Raw genomic sequence first — 26,063 nt, forward strand, 5'->3', positions numbered from 1 at the left:
AGATGAGCAATTAAGAAGTACGTATGTTACTTATAACACTAAATAACCTTAGCTGTGTCAGAATACATGACACAAAATAACCAAAAGTCCAATTTGGATATTTGAAGATTTAGTTACTCATCTCAAACCTGCTCACACACTCATTCTGTGATCCTTGTTAAACCAGTAAATTTATGATTTACTTTACAAACCGTGGCTGTTCTGATTATCAGTCTCTTTATCTTACTGTATGAAGAAAGAACCAAACAACATAAAGTTACCATTAGGAATTTCTAGTAATACTTTGAAAAAGAGGAAGGGAAAGAACAGCAGCTTGTGAATTTATCCTGAAAAGTCAACTGAAGACAGGCCCAAAATATTTACGACTGTTTCACTAAGTAGTGGGATTATGGATGGGTTTTATTTATTTTTATTTATTTTAATGTTTTATTTTTAAAATAGAAACAGGGTTCCATCATATTACATAGGCTGGTCTAGAACTCTTGGGCTCAGGCAATCCTCCTGCCTCCACCTCCCAAAGTGTGTGGGGATTACAGGCATGACCCACAGCATCTGGCCATGGCTGGGTTTTAGTTACTTCTCTTACTGTCTGGTTTTCTATATCAAGCAGACATTATTATAACTAAAAAAAAAAAAAAAAAAAAAAAAGACAAGGCCATTTGTATCTTGGGAGGAAAAGAAAAGCAAATACAATCAATTCTACTACATGCAGTAGTCTTGACTCCATGTTCTTTCAAGCTTCTGCATGTTACCACATTACAGACTCACTTCTCTGTACAGGACATTCTTAATATTTTCTCAACTATCACCTACTACACATAATCTTTCTTTTCTTCTTTAGGCAACAATTATGTTCTCACACAGTTCGCTCATACCTAGATTCTAGTACATGATGAATTGTATCATGACGACATATTTACTGATGTGTCTCCACGACCACCACCACTCTAACCCTCTTAATTATACTGAGTTCATGTTCAGTAACTGAATAAAAGATCAAGCATTACAGAAGACAAGATTAGCAGGTTCTTTTTCTTTTTTTTTTGAGATGAAGTTTCACTCTTGTCGCCCAGACTGGAGTGCAGTGGCATGATCTCAGATCACCGCAACCTCTGCCTCCCAGATTCAAGCAATTCTCCTGCCTCAGCCTCCCAAGTAGCTGGGATTACAGGTACGTGCCACCACACCCGGCTAATTTTTGTATTTTTAGTAGAGATTAAAATACACGTTTTGTATTTTTTTTTTTTTTTGCCATGCTGGCCAGGCTTGTCTGAAACTCCTGATCTCAGGTGATCTGCCCACCTCAGCCTCCCAAAGTGCTGGAATTACAGGCATGAACCACCATGCCTAGCAGATTATCAGGTTCTAAAAAAGCAGTATCAGAAGCCAAATCAGAAGATCAGTTTCGGCATTACTGAGATAGAGTGACTTTTGTTATCTGCTATCCTAATAAAGTTTGGCAATTTTCTTCCATCTAAATAATATCAATTATATTTTTCAAGAACAAAGCTCTACGAGGATTAAAGACTTTAAAAAATTAACTGATCTTTCTGCGTAAGAAACACTACTTCATCAAAGCATTCCCAACCAGTATTTATAGAGTATCTCTGGGTAAGAGCTAAGATTCTCAACTGAGAGGAACATATCGTCAGGCAGATGGAGAAAATACATGTTCTGCTTTTATGGAGAGTTCTCACATTTTGACATGAGCTGTCAAAACATTTTATTAGGAAAAATACCTGTTTATGGATGACTAGGTTAAAAAAAAAAAAGGAAATGTATCTCTATATATTTAACAGATGGGGTCTCACTATATTGCCTAGGCTGGTCTCCAACTCCTGAGCTCAAGCAATCCTCCCACTTCGGCCTCCCCAAGTGCTGGGATTACAGGTGTGAGCCATCATGCCCGGCCATACCTCTATGTTTTCTATAACCACACCATCACGTAACACTTTTCTTTAAAAGGCTTACCTAAAGCATTACCAACTCCAAGAAGCCTTCCTTGACCCCTCCCTCAAGCTGAGTTAGGTTTCCATCCTCTGTTCTGTATCACCCTTTGGTTGTCTATACCACAGCATTCATCTAACTATACTGATGTTGAAAATTAAATATGGCCAGAGAATCTCTACAGCACCTCCAATCAAGAGATATAGCCTATTTACCCAAAACCTTGAATAAGAACTGGACTTGTGACTTGTTTTGAACAACAGAATCCACGTGGTATAATTTCTAAGCCTCAGCCCTAAGGGCCTTACAGCTGCTACTCCTGTCCTAAGACTACCATGCTGTGAAGAAGCCTAACATGAGAGACTACATGGAGGGAGACCCAGCCATCCTACTTAAGCCCAGTCCCCACCCGACCCACCAGATGAATGAAGTTGTATGAATGCAAGATCGGCAAAAACTAACCAGTCAATCACAAAATCAACAGAAATCAACTGTTTTAATCCACTGAGTATTGAGGCAAATTGGGGGTTCTTCTTACTATTTTTATTTTTTTTTTAAAAAGAGACAGGGTCTCACTGTTGTTGCCCAGGCTAGTCTTGAACTCCTGGGCTCCAGTGATCCTCCAGCCTCAGCCTCCCAAAGTGCTGGGATTACAGACATGTGCCACTACAATAGGGCAGAGGTAATTTGTTACAAAGGAAAGACTAACAGAAACAAATGTAACAAGATGTTTAATAATTGTCATCTACCCCAAGCTATAAGCAACTTAAATACAGGCACCAAGTCCAGTTCATCTCTGTTCTCATTCAGCCTTTTATTATTTTCTCTCTGGCTATGATGTTCTCCAGTTCCACTATCATTCCACTTGGGACTTACTGTGTTCTTTGATGCCAATGATTTATATTTTTTATCACTTCCGGAAAATATTCAACTATTATCTCTTCAAGTATTTTCTTCCATCTTCCCCACTCTCTTGTTATAGAACACTTAAGATGGTTGGTCCTTCTCATCTTAATTTTTATGTCTCTTAAGTGGTCTTTCATATCTTATCTTTCAATGCTATCTTCTGGATAATTTCTTCAGATCCATTTTCCAGGTATTTGATTCTCTCTTCAGCCATGTGTAGTTTGCTGTTTAACACATCCACTGCACTTTTAATTTCATTGGCTCTAAATTTAATTGTAGAATTCTAGTTTCAGTTGGCTTAATTTTTAAATTTCTTTGGTATTTTGTTCTTTTTAAATGTTTTCTAATTTTAAGTCTTTAATTATTTTAATCAAATTTCCCTTAAGGTTATACCTAATAATTCTAATGCCCAAGTTCTAGTGGAATTCAATTTTGCTGGGGTTTGCTAACTTGCTCATAATAAGTTACTCTTTATATATATTTGTAAATTCTGGATTGTGTGCTCTGCTTTAAGAGGGTTATCTGGGGGAATACCACATAGCCTGAGTGGCAAGCATGTTCTTCCAGAGTAGTTCTGCAATTGCTTCTGTAAGGTGCCTGGAGTATTACCAATCAAGGAACATAAAGTAGCGTAAATTCAAACATACATGAAGGCAAGCCTGTGGGAACAAATTTCCAGCAAGACCCTCCTCCAAATTAATGTCCAAGCTAAGAAACGTAAGTTTCCTTATTTCCTTATGTACTTCCTGTGACTACAGGTAGAATTTCTACCCTTATCCTTTCAAGTTAGGATGTAGCCTCTGAGTACACTTTATGAGGAGATCTCAGTTCCAACACCTCTCTCTCTAAACCCAAGGACTTACCTCTTGCCCAACGTAGTTATCAAAATCCAAGCACTTTGGTTATAAAGAATAGCAAATTCCTCAGTGCAGATCAAATGTCAGCCCATATGTATAGTTAAAGCTTTCAGTTCCCTCTTTGTTTTTGTTCCTTGAAGACTGTCATTACTTTCTTGTAAATACAGCTAGGCAATTAAAAAGGTGTTACATTTCAGCCAGCTTTCGTAATTATTTTATATTGGAAATTTCTTAGGCTGTGTAGATTATCATAAATGGGAATTCTTATCCTGTGGTAGATTACCAGCTGTCAAATGACCTTTCAACAAGACACTCAACTGGGACTTTTGGAGTTTTGGGGTGGAATAGTGACAGACTTGTAAAATGTGTTTTCCACTGGGTATACATGGACATAAAGATGGGAACAATGAACACTGAGAACTGCAACAGAGGGTAGGAAGGGAAGGAGACAGGGGGACAAGGGTTGAAAAAACTATATTGGGTACTGTGCTTACTACCTGGGTTTAATTGTACCCCAAACCTCAGAATCATGTAATATACATTTGTAACAAACCTCTACATGTACCCCCTGAATCTAAAAGCTTAAAACAAAAATTTCTTTTTTGAGACAGGGTATCACTATGTTGCCCAGGCTGAACTGCAGTGGCTATTCACAGGCATGCTTTTAGAGCACTGCAGCCTTGCACTCCTCTGGCTTTGAGCAATCCTCCTACATTAGCCTCCTAAGTAGCTGGGACTACAGGTACACACAATCACACCCACCTCATGGTTCCACTTTGATGTTTATGTCCCAAGCATAAACGTTAGCACTAAAACAGAAACAAAAGAAAAATTCCAGGGCCTGGCACAGTGGCTCACACATGTAATCCTAGCACAATGGGAGGCTGAGGCAGGTGGACCACTTGAGGACAGGAATTCAAGACCAGCCTGGCCAACGTGGTGAAACCCCATCTCTAATAAGAAAAAAAAAAAAAATTAGCCGGGCATGGTGGCACACTGGCACATGACTGTAACCCCACCTACTCAGGAGACTAAGGCACAAGTCATCTGAACCCAGGAGGCGCAGGTTGTAGTGAACAGAGATTGTGCCACTCCACTCCAGCCTGGGCAACAGAGCAAAACTCCTATCTCAACAAACAAACAAAACTCGAGAGCCTTGGAATTTATTAAATGTCATGTTGGCCAGGCATGGTGGCTCACAACAATAATCCCAACACTTTAGGAGGCCAAGGTGGAAGGATCACTTGAGGCCAGGAGTTTGAGACTAGTCTGGGCAACATATGAAGACCTTGCCTCTACAAAATAAAACAAAATAAAATGTTTTAAATTCCATATTATACCACATTGAAATGGCAAAAAAAAAAAAAAAAAATTGTTAGGAAGGTAGATAAGATGTTCTATAAATCTTTTTTTTTTAAGTCATTTTGTTAGTTATTCTACTGGAGGCTGAGAAACGATACAAGGTTTCAAAAAGGAGAGTACCACTGCGCAAGGTATCTCCAGTAACACTATTATACCTTCCTCTGATGACAGATCTTATAGATTTAACAATTTTAATTATTCCTCAATTCCAGTTCTATATATAATAACCCTTCATAACATACAGATGTAATGAAATTAAAACACACAAAGGAAATATTTTAAATTTGGAGAACATGTTCCTCAATTTCCTCATCTACAAAACACAATCATGCATTGCTTAACAACAGGGATACATTCTAAGAAATGCACTGTTGCGCAGTTCTGTTGTATGAACATCATAGACTGTACTTACATAAACCTAGGAAGCATAGCCAACTATACACCTAGGCTGTATGGTATAGCCTGTTACTCCTAGGCTACAAACCTGTATAGCATGTTCCTATACTGAATACTATAGGCAATTATAACACAATGGTACGTATGTGTGTATTAAACATATCTAAACACAGAAAAGGTACAATAAAAATATGGTATTATTATCTTTTGGGACCACCTTCATACATGTAGTTGGTTGTTGACTAAAATGTTGTCATGCAGTACATGACTATACAGGTATTTCTTTCTGGTAAACGAGACAAATGATAGTTAGAAAGAATAAATATGACCTAGTATTTGCCAGCACAATAGGATGACTACAGTAAAAATGGTTTAATTGTACATTTAGGCCGGGCGCGGTGGCTCAAGCCTGTAATCCCAGCACTTTGGGAGGCCGAGACGGGCGGATCATGAGGTCAGGAGATCGAGACCATCCTGGCTAACACGGTGAAACCCCGTCTCTACTAAAAATACAAACAAAAAACTAGCCGGGTGAGGTGGCGGGCGCCTATAGTCCCAGCTACTCGGGAGGCTGAGGCAGGAGAATGGCGTAAACCCAGGAGGCGGAGCTTGCAGTGAGCTGAGATCCGGCCACTGCACTCCAGCCTGGGTGACAGAGCGAGACTCCATCTCAAAAAAAAAAAAAAAAAAAAAAAAAAAAATTGTGCATTTAAAAATAACTAGCCGGGGGTGGTGGCTCACACCTGTAATCCTAGCACTTTGGGAGACCAACGCAGGCGGATCATCTGAGGTCAGGAGTTCAAGACCAGCCTGGCCAACATGGCAAAACCCCATCTCTACTAAAAATACAAAAATTGGCTGGAAGTGGTGGCATGCACCTGTAATCCCGGCTACTCAGGAGGCTGAGACAGGAGAATCGCTTGAACCTGGGAGGCAGAGATTGTGGTAAGCCAAGATCCTGCCACTTTACTCCAGCCTGGGCGACAGAGCAAGACTCTGCCTCAAAAATAATAATGATAATAAAATAAAATAAAAAATAAAAGAGTATAACTGTGCTGGTAAAAAATGATTTAATTGTACATTTAAAAATAACTAAAAGAGTATAATTGTGCTGCATGCAGTTTCTCATGCCTGTAATCCTAGTGCTTTGAGAGGCCAAGGCAGGCAGATCACTTGAGGCCAGGAATTCAGTACCAGCCTGACCAACATGGCAAAACCCCATGTCTACTACAATTGTGAGAATTAGCCAGGCATAGTGGTGCACACCTACAGTCCCAGCTACTCAGGAGGCTGAGGTATGAGAATCGTTTGAAACCAGTAAGTGGACGTTGTAGTGAGCTGAGATCACACCACTGCACTGCAACCTGGGCAACACAGTGAGACTCCACCTCAAAAAAAAAAAAAAAAAAAAAAAAAAAAGGTAGAATTGAATTGTTTGTAACACAAAGAATAAATGCTTAATGTGATGGATACCCCATTTACCCTGATGTAATTATTACTCATTGCACATCTGTATGAAAATGTCTCCTGTAATGCATATACACACATTAATGCATAATTAATACACCTACTATGTACCCACAAAAATTAAAAATTAAGAAAAAAGGCAGGGCATGGTGGCTCCCACCTGTAATCCCAGCACTTTGGGAGGCCAAGGCGGGTAGATCACCTGAGGTCAGGAGTTCAAGATCAGCCTAGCCACATGGTAAAATCCCGTCTCTCTAAAAATACAAAAAATTAGTCAAGCGTGCTGGTGTGCACTTGTAATCCCAGCTATTCAGGAGGCTGAGGTAGGAGAATCACTTGAACCCGGGAGGCGGAGATCATGCCACTGCACTCCAGCCTGGGCAATAAGAGTGAAACTCTGTCTCAAAAAAAAAAAAAAATTTTTTTAAGGAAAAAAAAAGACATAAGAGAGCAAAAAAAGAAGTTCTCTGGAAGATACCTGAGGGTTCCCCCCCATGTAACATAAATGATTAATCAAAGTAGAAACAGGAAGAGTAAGTCAAACTACTTTGAAAACTTACAAGAAAATTTTCAAATGGAGGAAATCCAAAAGGAGACAAGATGGATTTACTTGCATATTTACTGCTGTCTTAATTTCTAGAAACTGTTCCTAGGCTAACTATTCTACTTACACACAAGAAACTCTTTTTCCTAATCAAAGATTCTGCTCTCCTTCATACTAGTAACATACCCTTTTTACTAAATAATTCCTGCCAATATATAAATATCCTACAATCATTCAATAAAATCCATAACCCCTGCAGCTACCACTCAATTTTTCTGCCCTCATTTTATAGCAAAAGTCCTTGAAAAAGTTGTCTATATTTATTTCCCCTTCTCTCTCATCTCTTATTTACTAATGAACCCACACTAACCTTACTACAGTCCACTCTCTCCAAAAAACTCATTATTCTTGAGGGTCCCCAAGGCCTGCATCTTGTTATTTTCCACTTATTATCTAAATCAATCTTTTAGCCAAATCAGACATACCTGATCAAATCAGACATTCCTGAAACACCTTTGCCACCTGTCTTTCAAGGAATTCTGCTCTCCTAGTGATACAGTTTGGCTGTGCCCCTCACCCAAATCTCATTTTGAATTGTAACTCCCCCAATTCCCATGTATTGTGGGAGGAACCTGGAGGGAGGTAACTGAATCATGAAGGCAGGTCTTTCGTGTTCTCATGACAGTGAGTCTCACGAGATCTGATGATTTTTAAAATGGGAGTTTTCCTGCACAAGCTCTCTCTTCTCTTGCCTGCTGCCATCCAGGTAAGACATGACTTGCTCCTCCTTGCCTTCTGCCATGATTGTGAGGCCGCCTCAGACGTGTGAAACTGTAAGTTCATTAAAGCTCTTTTTCTTCACAGTCTCAGGTATGTCTTTATCAGCAGTGTGAAAATGAAGTAATACACCTGCGTTTTCTTATATCTTATGAGTTATTTCTTCTCAGTTGTTTCTGCTGATTTCTCTTCATCTCAATCTCTGAATATTGGAGTACCCCAAGAACCAACTGTTATCTGGACAATTGGCAGGAAAGGGGCAAGAGTGGTAGCAAGGAGAGCAGGGGTAAATGTGCTCTGATTCAGAAAATGTTTTGGTATTAATGTGGGTAAATTAGATGTAGGGTATGAGGTAAAGAGAAGTAGATGATTCCTAGATTTTGGCCTGGGCTGTTTAGTCTAATCCTGAGCTAAACAGTAATGGGAAAGAGAAAGGTAAGTCAAGAATTGGGTCAGGAGAATATATTATATTTGAGTTGACTTTTAGCTGTCTCTTTGGAGATGTCAGTTTGATAGTTGGTTTGTTTGATAGTTGGATGTATGAGACTAATACTAAGGAGAGGTTAGTTGTAGCTGCTATCAATAGTATTTACTTGCTATTTAAAGCTATGAAATTATGGTTGGGTGCATTGGTGACGAATTCAGAGATTCATCTCAATCTCTGAATATTGGAGTACCCCAAGAACCAACTGTTATCACTTGTCTCTTCAATATCTACACTCACATTGTGAGTGGTCTTATCTAATTCTATAGATTTTTTTATTTTTTCGAGACGGAGTGTCACTCTTGTAACCCAGGCTGGAAGGCAATGGCACAATCTAGGCTCACTGCAACCTCTGCCTCCCGGTTCAACCAATTCTCCTGCCTCAGCCTCCCAAGTAGCTAGGATTACAAGCTGCACCACCACGCCTGGCTAATTTTGTATTTTTAGTAGAAATAGGGTTTCACCATGTTGGCCAGGCCTATTACAAACTCCTGACCTCAAGTGATCTGCCTGTCTCAGCCTCCCATAGTGCTGGGATTACAGGAGTGAGCCACTGCACCCAACCATAATTTCATAGCTTTAAATAGCAAATAAATACTATGATGGCAGCTACAACCAACCTCTCCTTAGTATTAGTCTCATACATCCAACTATCAAACAAACCAACTATCAAACTGACATCTCCAAAGAGACAGCTAAAAGTCAACTCAAATGTAATATATTCTCCTGACCCAATTCTTGACTTACCTTTCTCTTTCCCATCTCAGTAAACGGCATTACTAAGGTAATGCCATTACTGTTTAGCTCAGGATTGGACTAAACAGCCCAGGCCAAAATCTAGGAATCATCTACTTCTCTTTACCTCATACCCTACATCTAATTTACCTACATTAATACCAAAACATATTCTGAATCAGAGCACATTTACCCCTGCTCTCCTTGCTACCACTCTTGCCCCTTTCCTACTAATTGTCCAGGAAGCTTTTTTAGAAAAGATTTAGAGATATAATTCATAAACCATATAATTCATTCATTTAAAAAGTATGTTCAATGGTTTAAGTATATTCGCAGATATATGCAACTACCAAAGTCAATTTAAAAACATTTTCATTACCTCAAAAAAGTGGCACAGGCCAGGTGCGGTGGCTCATGCCTGTAATCCCAGCACTTTGGGAAGGCAAGGCAGGCGGATCACCAGAGGTCAGGAGTTCGAGACTAGCGTGGCCAACATGGTGAAACCCCATCTTTACTAAAAATACAAAAAGTAGCCAGGCATGGTGGTGCGTGCCTGTAATCCTGGTTACTCAGGAGGCTGAGGCAAGAGAATCACTTGAACCCAGGAGGTGGAGGTTGAAGTAAGTTGAGATCACACCACTGCACTCCAGCCTGGGCAAAAGAGACTGTCTCAAAAAAAATTTTTTTCTAATAAAAAAATTGTAAAAAGCAGCACAATATACCCTTAAGTTATCACCTTTCTATTCCCCCCAGACTCGCGCAACCAGCCCTAAGCAACCACGCCTAAGCAACCACTAATTTTCTGTCTCTAAAGATTTGCCTATTCTGAATATTTCCTATTAATGAAATTATGTAATTTGTAGTCTTTTGTGATGACGTGTCATTCAGCATAATGTTCTTAAGGTTCATCTACATTGTAGCATCTATCAGTATTTTATGGCTTAATAATATTCGATTGTATACCACATTTTGTTAACCCATTCAGCAGTTGATGGTTTAGTTCTTTATACTTCCTAGAACTATTATCATTTACAAATTCTTTCATTGCATTTTTGTTGTTGTTGTTGTTTTTCACTTTTCTTGATAATATCTTTTTTTCTAAGTAGAGACAGGGTCTCCCTCTGTTGCCCAAGTAGGAGTGCAGTGGGTATGATCACAACGCACTGCAGCCTTGACCTCTCTGGCTCAAGCGATCCTCCCACCTCAGCCCCCAAATAACTGGGACTACAAGAGCATGCCACCACATTCAGCTAATTAAAAAAATTTTTTTCTTGTAGAGATGGAGTCTCTGTATGTTGCCCAGGCTGTTCTCAAACTTGTGGGCTCAAGTGATCCATCTCAGCCTCTCAAAGTGCTGGGATTACAGGCATGAGCCACTGCACGTGGCCCTAGCACAATGTTGAAGATTGGTGGTGAGTGCAGACGTCCTTGCTTTATTCTTTTTTTTTTTTTTTTTTTTTTTTTTTGTTGAGACGGAGTCTCGCTCTGCCGCCCAGGCTGGAGTGCAGTGGCCGGATCGCAGCTCACTGCAAGCTCCGCCTCCCGGGTTTTTACGCCATTCTCCTGCCTCAGCCTCCCGAGTAGCTGGGACTACAGGCGCCCGCCACCTCGCCCGGCTAGTTTTTTGTATTTTGTAGTAGAGACGGGGTTTCACCGTGTTAGCCAGGATGGAACCTTGCTTTATTCTTAAACGTAGCGGGGGAAGAGTCACTCTTTCACCATCAAGTATGATTTTACCTGTGAGCTTTTTGAAAATGTCCTTTATCAGGTTGAAATGTTCCATTGTATTTCTAGTTTGAGTTTTCTCATCTCTTTTTTTCATGAAAAGGTGTTAGATTTTTGTCAAATGCTTTTTCTGCATCTACTGAGATGATCGTGTGGGTTTTGCTTTTTATTCTATAGATACGGTATATTACATTAATAATTTTCAGATGTTAAACTAACCTTACATTCCTGGAATAACTCCCACTTGATCGTGGTATGTAATCCTTTTTATATTTATATACCAGTTAAATTCACTTTGCTAGTATTTCAAGGATTTTTGTGCCCATATGCATTAAAGACATTGGTGTGCAGTTTCCCTTTGATGTCTTTGTCTGATTTTGGTATCAGGCTAATGGTGTTCTCATACAGTAAGTTGGGAAGTATTCCCTACTTTTCTATTGCAGAGAAGAGTTTGTGCAGAATAGATATTAATTCTTATTTAAGTATCTGGTAGAATTCAACAGTACAGACACCTGAATCCAGGGTTTTCTTTGGGGTACTTTTTTGATTACCAATTCAATCTCTTTGTTATAGATCTGTTCGGACTATTTTATCAGTTTTGTTAGTGTCACTCTAGAAATTTGTACATTTCATCTAAATTATCTTATTTATGGGCACACAACTCTAGTATTCCTTCATAATTCTATGTATTATCAGCAGTACTATCCCCTTTCATTTATGATTCCAGTAAATTGTCCTTTTTTGTGTGGTTAATCTAATTAAAGCTTTGTCAATTTTGTTGGTATTTTCAAAGAATCAATTTCTGGTTCCACTGATTTTTCTCTATTGCTTTTCTATTCTGTTTAATTAATTTCTGTTCTTTTATTTTCTTTCCTTCTGATTGTTTTAGGTTTAGTGTACCTTTCTACCAGGGTCTTAAGGTGGAAGGTTAGGATATTAAGTTTAGGTCTTTCTTCTTTCTTAATATAGGCACTTAACAGCTATAAATTTCCCTGAGAACTGTAACAGCTATAAATTTCCCTAAGAACTGTTTAAGCTGTATCCCATAAGTCTTAGTATATTGTTTCTGCATTTTCATTCATTTCAGTATTTTCTAATTTCCTTTTTGATTTTTTCTGACTTATTTAGAAGTATGTTGTTTACTTTCCCCACATTAGTGAATTTTCAGTTTTACTTCTGTTATTGATTTATAGTCTCCTGCCCTTATGGCTGGATTAATACTTTGGGTACACTTGAAAAGAATAGAATGAATGTTCTGCTATTGTTGGGGTGAGTGTTCTATAGAGATCTGTTAGCTCTACTTGGTCAACAGTATCATCCAAGGCTTCTACCGCCTTATTGGTTGGCCTAGTTGTCCCCTTCAGTATTGAAAGCAGTGTATTATAATCTTCAGCAATTTTTTTTTTAAATGAGACAGGGTCTTGCTATGTTGCCCGGGCTGGTCTTGAACTCCTGAGCTCAAGCGTCCACCCACCTCAGCCTCCTGAATTGCTGGGATTACAGACATGAGCCACCACGCCTGGCTAACAATTATTCTTGAATTGTCCATTTTCTCTTCATTTCTGTCAGTTTTTGCTTCATGCATTTTGGTGCTTGGTTATTAGATATGTAATTGTTAGATGTTTGTGATGGACTGATCCTTCTCATTACAAAATGTCATTACTCATATATTATCTCTAGTAAAGTTTTTTGTTTTAAAGTCTATTTTGTCTAAAATCAGAACAGCCAATCCAGCTTTCTTACAATTGCAGTTTGCATTATATTTTTCCATCCTTTTAAATATATTTGTATCTCTAAACCTAAAGTATATCTTGTAGACAGCATACAATTGGATCCTATATTTTTATCCAATCTAACAGTATCTGCCCTTTTGATTACATTGCTTAATTTATTCACATTTATTATTGATACAGCTGGATTCAGGACTGCCAACTTCATAATTTTTTAGTGTGTATTGTCTTTCTTGTGCCTCTATTATTGCTTTCTCTTGGACTTAGTAAATGTTTTCTAATGTAGCATTTACATTTCTTTAATGATTTTTTTCCATGTATGTTTTCACTTGTATCGTTGGTAGTTCCTCTGGGAACTTACAATGTACTATTTTTATTTATTATTATTTTTTTAGAGAGGGTCTCACTCTGTCACTTGGGCTAGAATGCAGTGGTGTGATCATGGGTCACCAGAGCCTCAACCTCCTGGGCTCAGGCAATTCTCCCACCTCAGCCTCCCAAATCCCCTTCTGACTACAGGCACACACCACAATGCCTGGCTAATTTGTGGGGGTTTTTTTGTTTGCTTGTTTTTGTAGAGATGGGGTTTCACCATGTGGCCCAGGTTGGTCTTAAACTCCTGGGCTCAAGCAATCCACCCACCTCACTCTCCCAAAGTGCTGGGACTACCACCCCCCCTTTTTTTTTTAATCTTTAAGCTCTGTTGGACTTGAAACAATGTATATCTTATCAGAATGAGCATCTGATTTATACTCACTCAATTCCACTGAGAAATAGAAACATTATTCACACATAGCTCTAATCCCTTCCCCCTGCCTTTTGTGGTATTGCTATATACACTATATCTACAAATAACTGTTAGAGGTCCAACAATAATCTGTCACAATTATTACTTTATATAATTTTATGTATACCTTAAAAGAAGTTGAGAGAAAAACCAATGTATATTTACAGTTTTCTTATATTAACCTTCTTGTTTATTATTTTTGGTTTTCTTCATTTATTCTTATGAATGAGTTACTATATGGAGTTATTTCCTAGCCGAAACACAGATCTGTCCCTATCTTATCTCCTTTTTCCTATTATTGGCAACTATATTACATTTCCACATCTCATAGGCCCAACAATATATTATATACATAGTATATAGTACTGCAGTAAAATGCAGATTTTACTGGGATACAGCTTCAACAGTTCTTAGAGAAATTTATAGGATACAGCTTCAACAGTTCTTAGGGAAATTTATAGCTGTTAAGTGCCTATATAGATATGCATGATATATACACAACACAAAAGAGAAGGAGAAAATATGCATTTATAGTGTCATTACTACATAATTATTTTTACTGGTGCTCTTTGATTTTTCATGTGGATTAAAAGCATCATTTGGAGTAACTTGCTTTCAGCCTGAAGAACTTCCTTTAGTGTTTCTTATAAGGTGGGTCTGCCAGCAGCAAATTCTCTGAGTTTTTACCTCAGAACACTTTACTTCAAAGAACTTTCAGTTTTGAATAATAGCTTGGCTGGACATAGAATTGTTGGTTAACAGTTTTTTGGTTTAAGTGCTTTGAATATGTTGTCCCACTGGCTTCTTGCCTCCATTTTTTTGCTGAGAAGTCAGCTACAAATCTTATGGGAAAGTTCCCTTGTAAGTTGATGAGTCCCTTATCTCTTGCTGCTCTAAAGATTTTTTCCTTGTCTTTGGTTTTTAGCATTTTTACCAAGATATTCCTTTTTGTGAATCTCTTTGCATCTATTCCATGTGGAGTTCACTGAACTTCACATATATTATATTATATAATTATTGTTTTTTGTATTTTGTATAAATTATTGTTTTTAAATAAATTTGGGATATTTTTGGATATTATTACTTAAAATTTTTTTCTAGTCATTTCTCTTTCTCCTCTCCTTTTGATACTCCTATTACAAGCATGTTGGCACACTTAACAGCTTCCCATATTTTTCTGAGCCTGTTTTTTTCTACATTGTTTTTCTTCATGTTCTTTGAGTAATTTCTATTAATCTATCGTCAAGTTCATTAACTCTTTCTTTTGCCAGTTGAAATGTACTGTTGTGCCCCACAAGTGAGTTTTACATTTCAGTTACTGTGATTTTCCTTTCCAGAATTTCCATTTAGTTCTTTTTAAAATGATTTCTCTTTATTAATATTCTCTATTTCATGTGAAACTATCATCACGCCTTAATTTCTTTAACCATGATTTCCTTTAGTTTGCTGAATATATTAATAACGGCTACCTTGAAAGCTCTGTGCTAAATCCAACCAGTCACTCTCACAGGTAGTAACTGCTGCTTGCTTTTTTAATGGGATGTCTGGGTCCCATTTTCTTGTTTCTCTGAATGTCTTATAATTTTCGGATAGAAACTAGATACTTGAGATAATACACAGTACCAATGCTGAGTACTGGCCTCCCCACTGCAAGATTTGTTATTGTTTATGCTTCTTTATTGGGTGACTGGCTAGTTGATTTTTGCAGATTCCATTGTCCTACCCCCAGTGTTAAGCCTCTGGTGTTGCTCCTCAGGGAGCTCAGACTTGAGATTGCTCACTGTAACCTTGGGATGAGAGTGGTTTGGGCAGGGCTCTCGCTGACTCTTGGCTTCTCTGACCACATCTAGCTTGTTAAATTACACTAATTGCTGTCTGACTGCTGTAATGATTTCAACAATGCACTACGGTATAAACTGCTTCATAGTCTAAGTCAATCAAACTTGGGTAACTTTGAAGTGAAAGTTCCAGAGGTCAAGTGAAAGTTCCTTGGTGATCTCCTCCCAGGTGTGTTTTTCCCTAGTTTCCTCAGGCAAACTAGGATGTCTATAGTCAAGTCTAAATGTCCAATCAACCTACCAATCTTCCCCAATTACCTTTCACCACAACCTCCACTATTTTTTTTAGAGTAACCTTAGGCTTAAACTTTTCTACACTCTGTCGTGAATGAAGCCTATTCCTTTAAGAAGGCTGCTTTAAGGCCAACTTTTCCCTGTAGGTAAAATCTCTGAGACACGGCTTTGGAGCTGGAAGTAGAGACAATAACACACTGTCTCACTGACACCCCAGGGTTAGTTGCTCTGCCCAAAGTAAAGCCTCTGTCCCGGGAGCAAGGAGCTGGGCAGAAAAACGAGGCCCCCAACTCTAAGTCACACTTGGCCAGAAACAGGCATGGGGAAGCAGGATGAGAAATACTGATATCTTGCTCCTGCTCTGGAAGATAGCCCAGAATGGGAGTCGGTGGGGGGACAGGGATTCTTGTCTTCTTCACTGCACCAATATGGAGAGGAGTTACCAACTGTCTCAGCTGGGATAGGGTAAGGAAAGGGCAGGTCTTGTTACCAATAACAGGTTCTTGCTGCTCTGACCAAATTTTAGTAAATTTTCTTGAATAAATGTTTTTTCATTTGCTGTATTTCCTTTAAAATACTTTCAGAGACCTTAAATGTTTTATTTTCGTAATTGTCACCAGTTCTGCTGGGGAGTAGAAAGAACATGCTGTCATCCTACAAGTCCCTCTTAACCAGTGAGCTTTTAAAAATATAAATTAGATCATGATTCCATTCAAAACTTTCCAACATTTCCACTCTTTTTTTTTTTTTTTTTTTTTTTTTTTTTTACAAAGCCCCACAGTTCCTACTAAGCTCCACAGGGTTCTACACAATCCAGCCCATGCCCACTAATGGATCTCATCCTTTACTGCTTTTTACTTTGTTCACTCTGCTCTAACCCCCGTCCTAGCAAGGGTGGTTCTCCTCATGGTCTGTTTGCCGCTCCCACTGGAAAGCTCTTTTCCCAGATTTTTCCATGGCCTTCTTCCTCACTTCATTTGGGCCTCACCTCAAATGTCATCTCAAGACCTTCTCTAAAACAGCACCTGTCATTCACTCTTATGAATTTTTTTAAGTTTTACTGTTTTTTATTTATTCCTCTATACATTTATGAGTAAGAGTAAGGGTTGTTTTCTTTTTTGAGACAGGATCTCACTCTGTCACCCAAGCTGAAGTGCAGTGGTGTGATCATGGTTCACTGCAGCCTCCACTTCCTGGCCTCAATCGATCCTCCCACTTAAGCCTCCTGAGTAGTGGGGACCAAAGGTATGTGCCACTACGCCTGGTTAATTTTTTAAACTTTTGTAGAAATGGGGTTTTGCCATGTTCCCCAGACTGGTCTCCAACTCCTGGGCTCAAGTGATCCGCTTGCCAAGGCCTCCCAAATTACAGGTGTGAGCCACAACACCTGGTAAGTTTTCAAAATTTTGACAAAATTTTTTTTATTATACCTTAGGTTCTAGGGTACATATTCACGACGTGCAGGTTTGTTACATATGTATACATGTGCCATGTTGGTGTGCTGCACCCATTAACTCATCATTTACATTAGGTATTTCTCCTAATGCTATCCCTCCCCCTTCCCTCCACCCCATGACAGGCCCAGGTGTATGATGTTCCCCACCCTGTGTCCAAGTGTTCTCATTTTGACAAAACTTTTTAAAAGTCAAGGAACAATCATAATGTTGTTCACTCTTTATCCACATATCCTGTTTTGTTATTCTTCACAGCACCAAAATTTACTTGATATATTTATTTTCTTATTTGCTTACAGTCTATTTCCCCCATTAGAATTAAAGCTCTAGAAAGGCAGGGAGCTTTGCCTGTGTTGTTCACCACTATACCTCCAGTATTTAGAACAATAATTGGCACATAGTCACCACTGAGTAAACATCGGTTGCATGAAAAGATGTTAACAGGAGTTAATACATTTTTAAAGCTACTTATAGTGTAAATGACAACTTTAACAGATAATCTGTTTTTATTTATATCAATAAAGAGTAGAACAATAATAGGGCATTGGAAAAGAAGTAATAGTGGCTGAGGAATTATAAACAAAAATGGCCAGGTATTTAAAGTTGTTTCAATAATCCTAAAACGGATTTTCGTAAATAGCATCTTTGACCTGCCAGTGCCCTTACATTAGGTAAACCAGGACCAAACAAAACAAATACTTGTAGTTCAACAGAAAAGTGAAAACAATATTAAAATGACAAATATTTATACTATAACCACTAGTTTTGACATTTAGGGCTATTGAAAAATTTAGGAAAAGCTAATTAGAGTGAAAATCTTTAATCAAATATAAACTTCTCACTAAGTTCAAATAAAATTCTTTAACATTAAAGAAAAAGCAGTATATTACTTCCATGTTCTCACTTTCCTCCCATATCCATTTTCTGTTAAGGCCAAGTTTTGCAATGGGCTTAGAAATGCTAAGCAAAACAAACTTAGGTTACGAAGTTTTACCTTGAGTCCTGTTTTCTCATCATCACTTCCATTATTTGTAGATGGTGTCTCATCTCCTTGCCTGGAAACCAAGACAAAATCTTCACTATTAAGAGTAGATACTGAGTCTGAAGAGACACTGATTTTTCCAACAGAAGCCTTGTCATCCATAACTCAAGAATGAGTCTCAACACATGAATGATTAAATATTTTTTAATGCCTGGAAAACAAAAACCATAAAGATACTCAGATAGAATGTCTGCCAGATATTCAATTACACTCTACTTCTTACACAACATATACTGCATTCTTTTTAAATGCTTCAAAAATACTTTTCTAAGACTTTCACTACTTATAGCTTAGGGTTTTTTTGTTTTTTTTTTTTTTTTTATTCCAGATAAAAAAGGAATTTCATGCTATTCAAGGCAGAGATATTTCCGACTTCAAAAAAATAAATAAAACATATTCCCTTCAGGATAACCCTAACTACTTACAGTGATTTCTTTGGGCTAAGTTGCAATTCAAGTCTTAGCCTCCAAAAAGATATAAGTATTAGCCTTCTGTTTTCTTTTCTTTTTTTTTTTTTTTTTTTTGAGACGGAGTCTTGCTTTGTCACCCAGGCTGGAATGCAGCGGTGCGATCTCAACTCATTGCAAGCTCCGCCTCCCAGGTTCATGCCATTCTCTTGTCTCAGCCTCCTGAGTAGCTGGGACTACAGGCACCCGCCACCATGCCCAGCTAATTTTTTTTTGGTATTTTTAGTAGAGACGGGGTTTCAACGTGTTAGCCAGGATGGTCTCGATCTCCTGACCTCATGATCCGCCCGCCTCAGCCTCCCAAAAAGCTGAGATTACAGGCATGAGCCACCGCGCCCAGTCTAGCCTTCTGCTTTCTACCCTTTAATTTTTAAAGTTGTAAATGTAAATGAAAAGGAAAGCACTTAGTTATTGTGAGGGTACAATAAGGTTTTCCTAGAATTATTGATACATAAGTTTAAAATACTAACATGGTTTTAAAAGGCCAAATTTCATATTTACGCCCAACGGAAAAAAATTCAAGGCAGTTAAATTTTAGCATAAATTCTAGAGCTGGGAAATACCTTACAAAGCAAGAAATGAGAAGTTCATTAAAAACTGCATCTTCCCACACCAGTTTCTTAGAACTCAGCTCAATATGAACATTACCCAAATAAGAGTTTTATACCAAAAATTCCTAGCAAAAAGTATAAAGAAGTGTCACTTAAGAAAATTCATTCAATTATTTATTGACTCTTGGAATAAAACTTAAACTCACCATCATTTTTAAACCTAGTTCTGCAAACTTTGTGGCAATGTTTCATTTGGTTGTCAAAACATCAACAAAACAATATAATGTTACACTCAGAGATTTAACTAACAAAAGCAGCTGTGGCTCCACGTTCATCTAGTACCCCAGAGATGTAAGGTTCTAAAAATCTGTTTAATTTTCTGACTGGGAAGTCCTTATTTATGCTTTGGATTTTTGATCATTGACTATATATTTATGGAGCATACACCATATGTCAAACACAATTTTCCCCTAAAAGGTCCACATATAAACACCTGGCAGGAGAAACTACACAATCCCTGAGTACTATAGTTGGAAGAAAACTTAGAAATCTAAAATCAAATTGATGGCAAGGTAAAAAGAAGGAAAAAAAAAAAAACCTTACAAATCAATACTGTTAGATAAAGAAATGGCAACCCCGAGAAAAGGTCATTTAACCAGTTAATGGCACAGCTAAGGCTAGAACCCTGGACTCTCTGTTGCCTTTTATTTAAACTAATTCCCCTGCTTAACAGCTATTACACATCTGCATTTCATAAGACCAAATCTAAATACATAGCATGGCATTCAAAAACATTTCAAATTGTACTTTTGAAAAATTCAAAGAAAAATGTTTTACTTAATTCATTCAATGAATACTTATTGAGTGGTTAATGTATAAAGAGCAAGCTACGGTAAACAAAAGAAAATAGATCCTTGCCCCAAAGTTTATACTTTAGTAGAGAGCAGAGGCAAATCGTACTTAATAAGTACTGATTTAGGGTAAAGAAAATTATGGGAACATGTTGGGAGAGGGACTAACTTAGACCTTAGCTAAGGATATATACTTTATTCCTTTAGATATTTGCCCTTACAGGATTATCTTCCTGAAGTGGTTTCCTCACTTCTGAACTTAATCAACTCCAACTCATCACTCATGATGTAAAATCTCCCTCTTTTAGTAGTCTTCTCAGTCCACTTGCCCATTCCCACCCAGAATCAAATGAACTGTTTCCCTTATATCTGTTCCTACAGCATTTTACATTTGATTTTTCTACAGTATCTATTATGTTGTTTCTTAATGGTGCCTTTTAATTTGTCACATCTCTATTTCACAAATGAGGAAATTAAGTCTTAGAGAGATGGTGTAACTTGTTCAATGTAATGTGGTTAGAGTCAAAGTCAAAAATTAAACCCAGTTATCTGACTCCAAAGGCTATACTCTTTCCATTAGATTATGAAGCCTTTCTAATGCCACAAATTTGGGTCTTGTCCCAAAACACTCAGTATTGGGTAAAGGAGTCTTTATCTTTTTTTCAAAATTTGTACTTTAAGTTTTCATGCTCAATCAATTAAGTCTTTTATCCATCTTTTATAATGTGATTAACAGTTGGATGGCAGAGGGCCTGGGAAAGTGGTCTAAAGCTCTGGTCTCAGAGACACTAACAACTTTGTATACCACTACTCTGGACTTAAAAGCAATGTACTTTGGTAATTACACTAAAGAACTGAGATTTGGCAAGCTCAAAGTTCCACCTACTTTCCTTGAGAAGGTGATAGGAAAATACACTTTATAAAATACTTTATTATTTGTTTTGGCAACTGAAAGTAACTGAATCACTCAGCAGGAATGAGGTTTATCAAAACACTAAGTAGTACAGGAAAAATTATACAATAAGATTCCTTTTCTCTGGCCTCCATGGACAGAAGTGAAAAGGGAGCAGTCCATCAGCTCCACAAACTTAGATAAAACCACCCATTCCCTGGCCTCCATAATGAAGAAGTACCCCAGAACTTGCTGCACTTCTGGCAAATTCTAGAGATTCACAACTTCTGTCTCAAGACCGTAAGGGATTTCTTTTTAATCCCTACTCACATCAGTTACCATAAGAAGTCCCCTACTCTAATTCTTCATCCTTCAAACTTTAATTCTAATTCCCATTGACAATAAAGTATCAAAATTCCTCCCTCCAACACCCTGCACTGCCACTTCACTTCTCCATAGCACCTATAACCGCTTGACATGTATTTTAGTAATTTAAGTATATTGTAAACTAGAACCTAAGGTTCATGAGGGCAGGGATTTTTGTGTCTGATTAAGTGTTGGATCCCTGGCACCTGTAATAATGCCTGGCACATAGCAGGTGCTCAACTATTTGTTAAAGAAGTAGGATAAATAGCAAATAAAGATGGAAAAGAGCCAGAGCCACCCAAGGAGAAAGTAAGCCCACCTTTTATAAATTGACAAAAAGAACAGAGGTTGTATTTGTGATGCTGAAGCACACAATTATGAATTAAGAAAAACCTACAATTATGAGTTAAGAAAAACCTAAGTTAAAATACTGGTTCTGGGCAGGCACAGTGGCTCATGCCTGTAACCCCAGCACTTTGGGAGGCCGAGGCGGGTGGATCACGAGGTCAAGAGATTGAGACCGTCCTGGCCAACATAGTGAAACCCCGTCTGTACTAAAAATATAAAACTTAGCTGGGCATGGTGGCACACGCCTGTAGTCCCAGCTACTCGGGAGGCTGAGTAAGGAGAATTGCCTGAACTCGGGAGGCGGAGCTTGCAGTGAGCCAAGATCGTGCCACTCCACTCCAGCCTGGCAACAGAGCAAGACTCCGTCTCAAAAAAAAAAAAAAAAAAAATACTGGTTCTACTACTAATAGTATAAGCCTGTCACACCAAGCCTCAGTTTCCATAGAGGTGATGTTATACTATCGATCTCATAGAGCTAGTGTACAAATTACTAAGGACTATACATAAAACATTTAACAATACACAAAAAACATTATAAGCACCCAATAGTTATAGCTTTTCAAAAACTAACTTCAAATTCAAAAAAATTTAAGTTATTAACTGATTTAAGTAATCCAAATTAAAATACTTCATACTATCTCTACTTCTTGGCTTATGTCTATAGTGCCTGTATGAATTAATTTGGTTGTTAGTTGGGAAACACATTACTGAGGAAAAAAATAAATTAATTTCCTAATTTCACATTCTAAGTTGTTAATATCTAAATAAAAGCAAAATAGCACTTTGAATAAAAATCCTTTATATATCACAGAAAGGAATAAAATGTACACATTTTTATCTCATTTTATCATCCTAACAATTCTATAAGATAGATAGAATAAGGATTATTATCCCATTTGCAATAAGATACATATTGCCTGGTATTTGGTACGTAGGCATTCAGTTTGTCTTCTTCTTTTAAAGAAGTGATGAGCCCAGATCCTTGTAACAAGTCCAATTACCAACAGCGCAGGTTGGTGGATGCAAGTTCAAGGATGCTTGTATTTTTGAGACAGGTTCTTGCTGTGTCGCCCAGGCTGGAATGTGGTAGTGTGATCATAGCTCACTGCAGCCTCGATCCTCCTACCTCCGCCTCCTGAGTAGCTAGGACCACAAGTGTGTGCCACCACACCTAGCTAATCTTTTTTAAAAATTTCTCAGCTGGGCGCAGTGGCTCACACCTGTAATCCCAGCACTCTAGGAGGCTGAGGCGGGCAGATCACGAGGTCAGGAGATCGAGACCATTCTGGCTAACATGGTGAAACCCTGTCTCTACAAAAAAAGAAAAAATTAGACAACTATGGTGGCGGGCGCCTGTAGTCCCAGCTACTTGGGAGGCTGAGGCAGGAGAATTGCATGAACCCGGGAGGCGGAGCTTGCAGTGAGCCGAGGTCATGCCACTGCACTCCAGCCTGGGCAACAGAGTGAGACTGTCTCAAAATAATAATAATAATAATAATAATAAAATTTTAAAAAAAATTCTTGGCCGGGCGCGGTGGCTCAAGCCTGTAATCCCAGCACTTTGGGAGGCCGAGACGGGTGGATCACGAGGTCAGGAGATTGAGAACATCCTGGCTAACACGGTGAAACCCCGTCTCTACTAAAAAATACAAAAAGCTAGCCGGGCGAGGTGGTGGGCGCCTGTAGTCCCAGCTACTCGGGAGGCTGAGGCAGGAGAATGGCGTGAACCTGGGAGGCGGAGCTTGCAGTGAGCCGAGATCCAGCCACTGCACTCCAGCCTGGGTGACAGAGCGAGACTCCGTCTCAAAAAAAAAAAAAAAAAGAGTTCTCAGCCATCCAAAGTGCTGGGATCACAGGCATAAGCCACTGTACCCAGACTTACCTCTCTTTCAAAAAAGTCAAGTCACTTAAGGTGATAGACAATTATGTACACCTATACAGCCACCTCCATCACACCTAAAAGTTCAATTATGCTTTATTTTCATTATATCTACTCTCACTACTTTTATTCTTACAGAGACATTAAAGATCACTAAAGATTTTTATTGTAAATTAGTATCATATACCAAAACTCTATGAACTTTTTGCCTGCTCTGTGCTGTAAGTGCCAATTTTATGCTCAATTATGTACCCCAGTATAAAATGCATCTCAACATTGCTAAATAAAGATTCACATTTAGCCAGGAGCAGTGGCTCATGTCTGTTATCCCAAAAACTTGGGAGGCTGAGGTGGGAGGGTCGCTTGAGACTAGGATTTCAAGACCAGCCTGGGCAATATAGTTAGATCCCATCTCTAAAATAAGATATTTAAAAATTAGTCAAGTGAGGTGGTGTGTGCCTGTAGTGCCAGCTACTTGGGAGGCTGAGCCAGAGGACTGCTTGAGCCAGGGGTTCTAGGCTGCAGTGAACTATGATGGAGCCACTGCACTCCAGCCTAAGTGACTGAGTGAGACCCTGTCTCAAAAACAAAAACAAAAAAATTCACATTCATTCTCAATCTCCTCTTAAGCACTGTGGTTAATGGAGTGAAATGGAAAGAACTGACCATGATAAAACCTCTTTTAAAAGTCCTTCAAAAGCAGTCAGTTCTTCAAAAATCAGTGTTTACTTTTTTAAAAACTTGAACTTTTTCTTTTGAGACAGAGTACTATCAGATATTTATATTGTGTCTAGTTAACTAACATCTGAGAAGTAACAAACAGTGACATGCAGTGGCATGGGTTTGCTAATGTGCAATTAGCAGAGGCAAAACCACCTCCCAGTAAGTGACCTACCTAGCTTAATAAGAGGTATGGGTGGTACTAATAATTGAACCTGACACACTTGAGACAAAATGTGCTAGTGCCTCGTCCAAAGCTTGGTTAACCTTTATTTCTTTGGTTTTCTTGAGATTTTCTTCTTGAAACAGTAGTATTAATGCCTCCACCTCTACCACTTCAATGGAACTCCCCACTGTTCTATTGAGCCCCTCTCAAAAATACCACCCCCTTACTTCTCACTATCACTGAACCTCTTAAAAACCATCAACACTACAAAATTTCACAACCCAAATAACTATTTCAGTTCTTATCTTACTTCCACCTGCTGAAGTAAATGAAAATGCTGGCCATTTTCTTATTCTGAAACTCTTATCCTTTTGCATCCATTTCCTACCTCTATCTTTTCTTAGTTCTCATTTAGGTTCCTTTTCTTCTGTTTTTAAAATTACATCATCGTCCTCTTTTCCCTGGCTATCTCATTAGCTAACATGGGTACAGCTTTCTATTGTATGCTGATAATACTCTAGCACTATCTTTTCTCTTGAATTTCACATGGGTATTTGTGTTATATTTTCTTTTTCTTCTATTCAGTATCAAAGAATCTGCTATGTGCCAGACACCAGGTATAGTGTTATGGTGAGGAATAAAAGATACTCCTTACCTTTGACAGGCCTACGGTGCTAGGGAAAACAGACTAGTAAACAGGTAAGTATAGCGCTTGTTATAATAAGAGGTGTGTAAAGGGTGTTATAAGAATACACAGCAGGGCTCTACTATATGTGTCCTATGGTCATCTCAAAACCAATTCCTTGCATCCAAAACTAAATCATTTAACCCCCAGGTGTCAGGAGATTCTTCTTCCTAGATTCTCTATCCTGGGTTCTCTGTCCTGGTTAACAGCCACAGATTGAAAATAACATCAAAAAAAGAAAAAAGAAAGGAAAAAAAAGCACAAGAAACCAAACCAAAACAAATCTTGACTCCTCCTTTTCTTACCCTCCCTTGGAATAATGGATTTTAGTTCTAAAATATATCCCAAATCTATTCCTTCTTCACCATCCCTCATGTCATTGACTTGTATTTTATTCTCTTTCAACCTCACTATAACAAACATCTTTCATTCTAGACTCTCTCTAGTTATTGATTATTTAGCCCCCAAAGTTAATTTCTAAAACTCAGATCTGATCATATATCCCATCCCTCCCCCTTCCTCAAAACTATTTATTGCTTCTGACTGAAAATACAATAAAATCCTAAATCCTTATATTATTTAGTTCTTCAAAATCTGGAGCCAATTTCCATTCTAGTCTTATCTTCTTCTGTCACACCATACTATATACACAAATACGTCATGCATTTTAATGCTCTCAAGCCTTTTCCTATGCTGCTTGCTCAGCTGGGAATGTGTTTTTGTTTCCCCAATCAGCCGTTCTCCACCAACAGCAACCTAATAATACAATCAAGTATTCAACCTCCCCCTTTCCCTTCTGCAATGTTCATTATTTTCTCCTAGGGCTCCTCAGGCTTTTTGTTTTTTAGTTCTA

At 38.3% G+C, this 26,063-nt stretch overlaps 1 protein-coding gene across 19 annotated transcripts in view; it reads right to left on the bottom strand.

Annotated features, from left to right (window-relative positions):
- Nucleotides 1-26,063, bottom strand: part of RABGAP1 (RAB GTPase activating protein 1) — a 175,632-nt gene that overhangs the window by 130,742 nt on the left and 18,827 nt on the right. For all 19 annotated transcript variants that reach the window (XM_074016618.1, XM_074016616.1, XM_065530107.1 and 16 more), the window contains one exon: nt 18,238-18,436. In XM_074016618.1, the coding sequence (XP_073872719.1) occupies nt 18,238-18,387 (150 nt within the window). In that variant the 5' untranslated portion in view covers nt 18,388-18,436. The remainder of the gene's footprint in view (nt 1-18,237; nt 18,437-26,063) is intronic.

The sequence above is a fragment of the Macaca fascicularis genome, chromosome 15, assembly GCF_037993035.2.
Source record: "Macaca fascicularis isolate 582-1 chromosome 15, T2T-MFA8v1.1".
Classification (NCBI taxonomy): domain Eukaryota; kingdom Metazoa; phylum Chordata; class Mammalia; order Primates; family Cercopithecidae; genus Macaca; species Macaca fascicularis.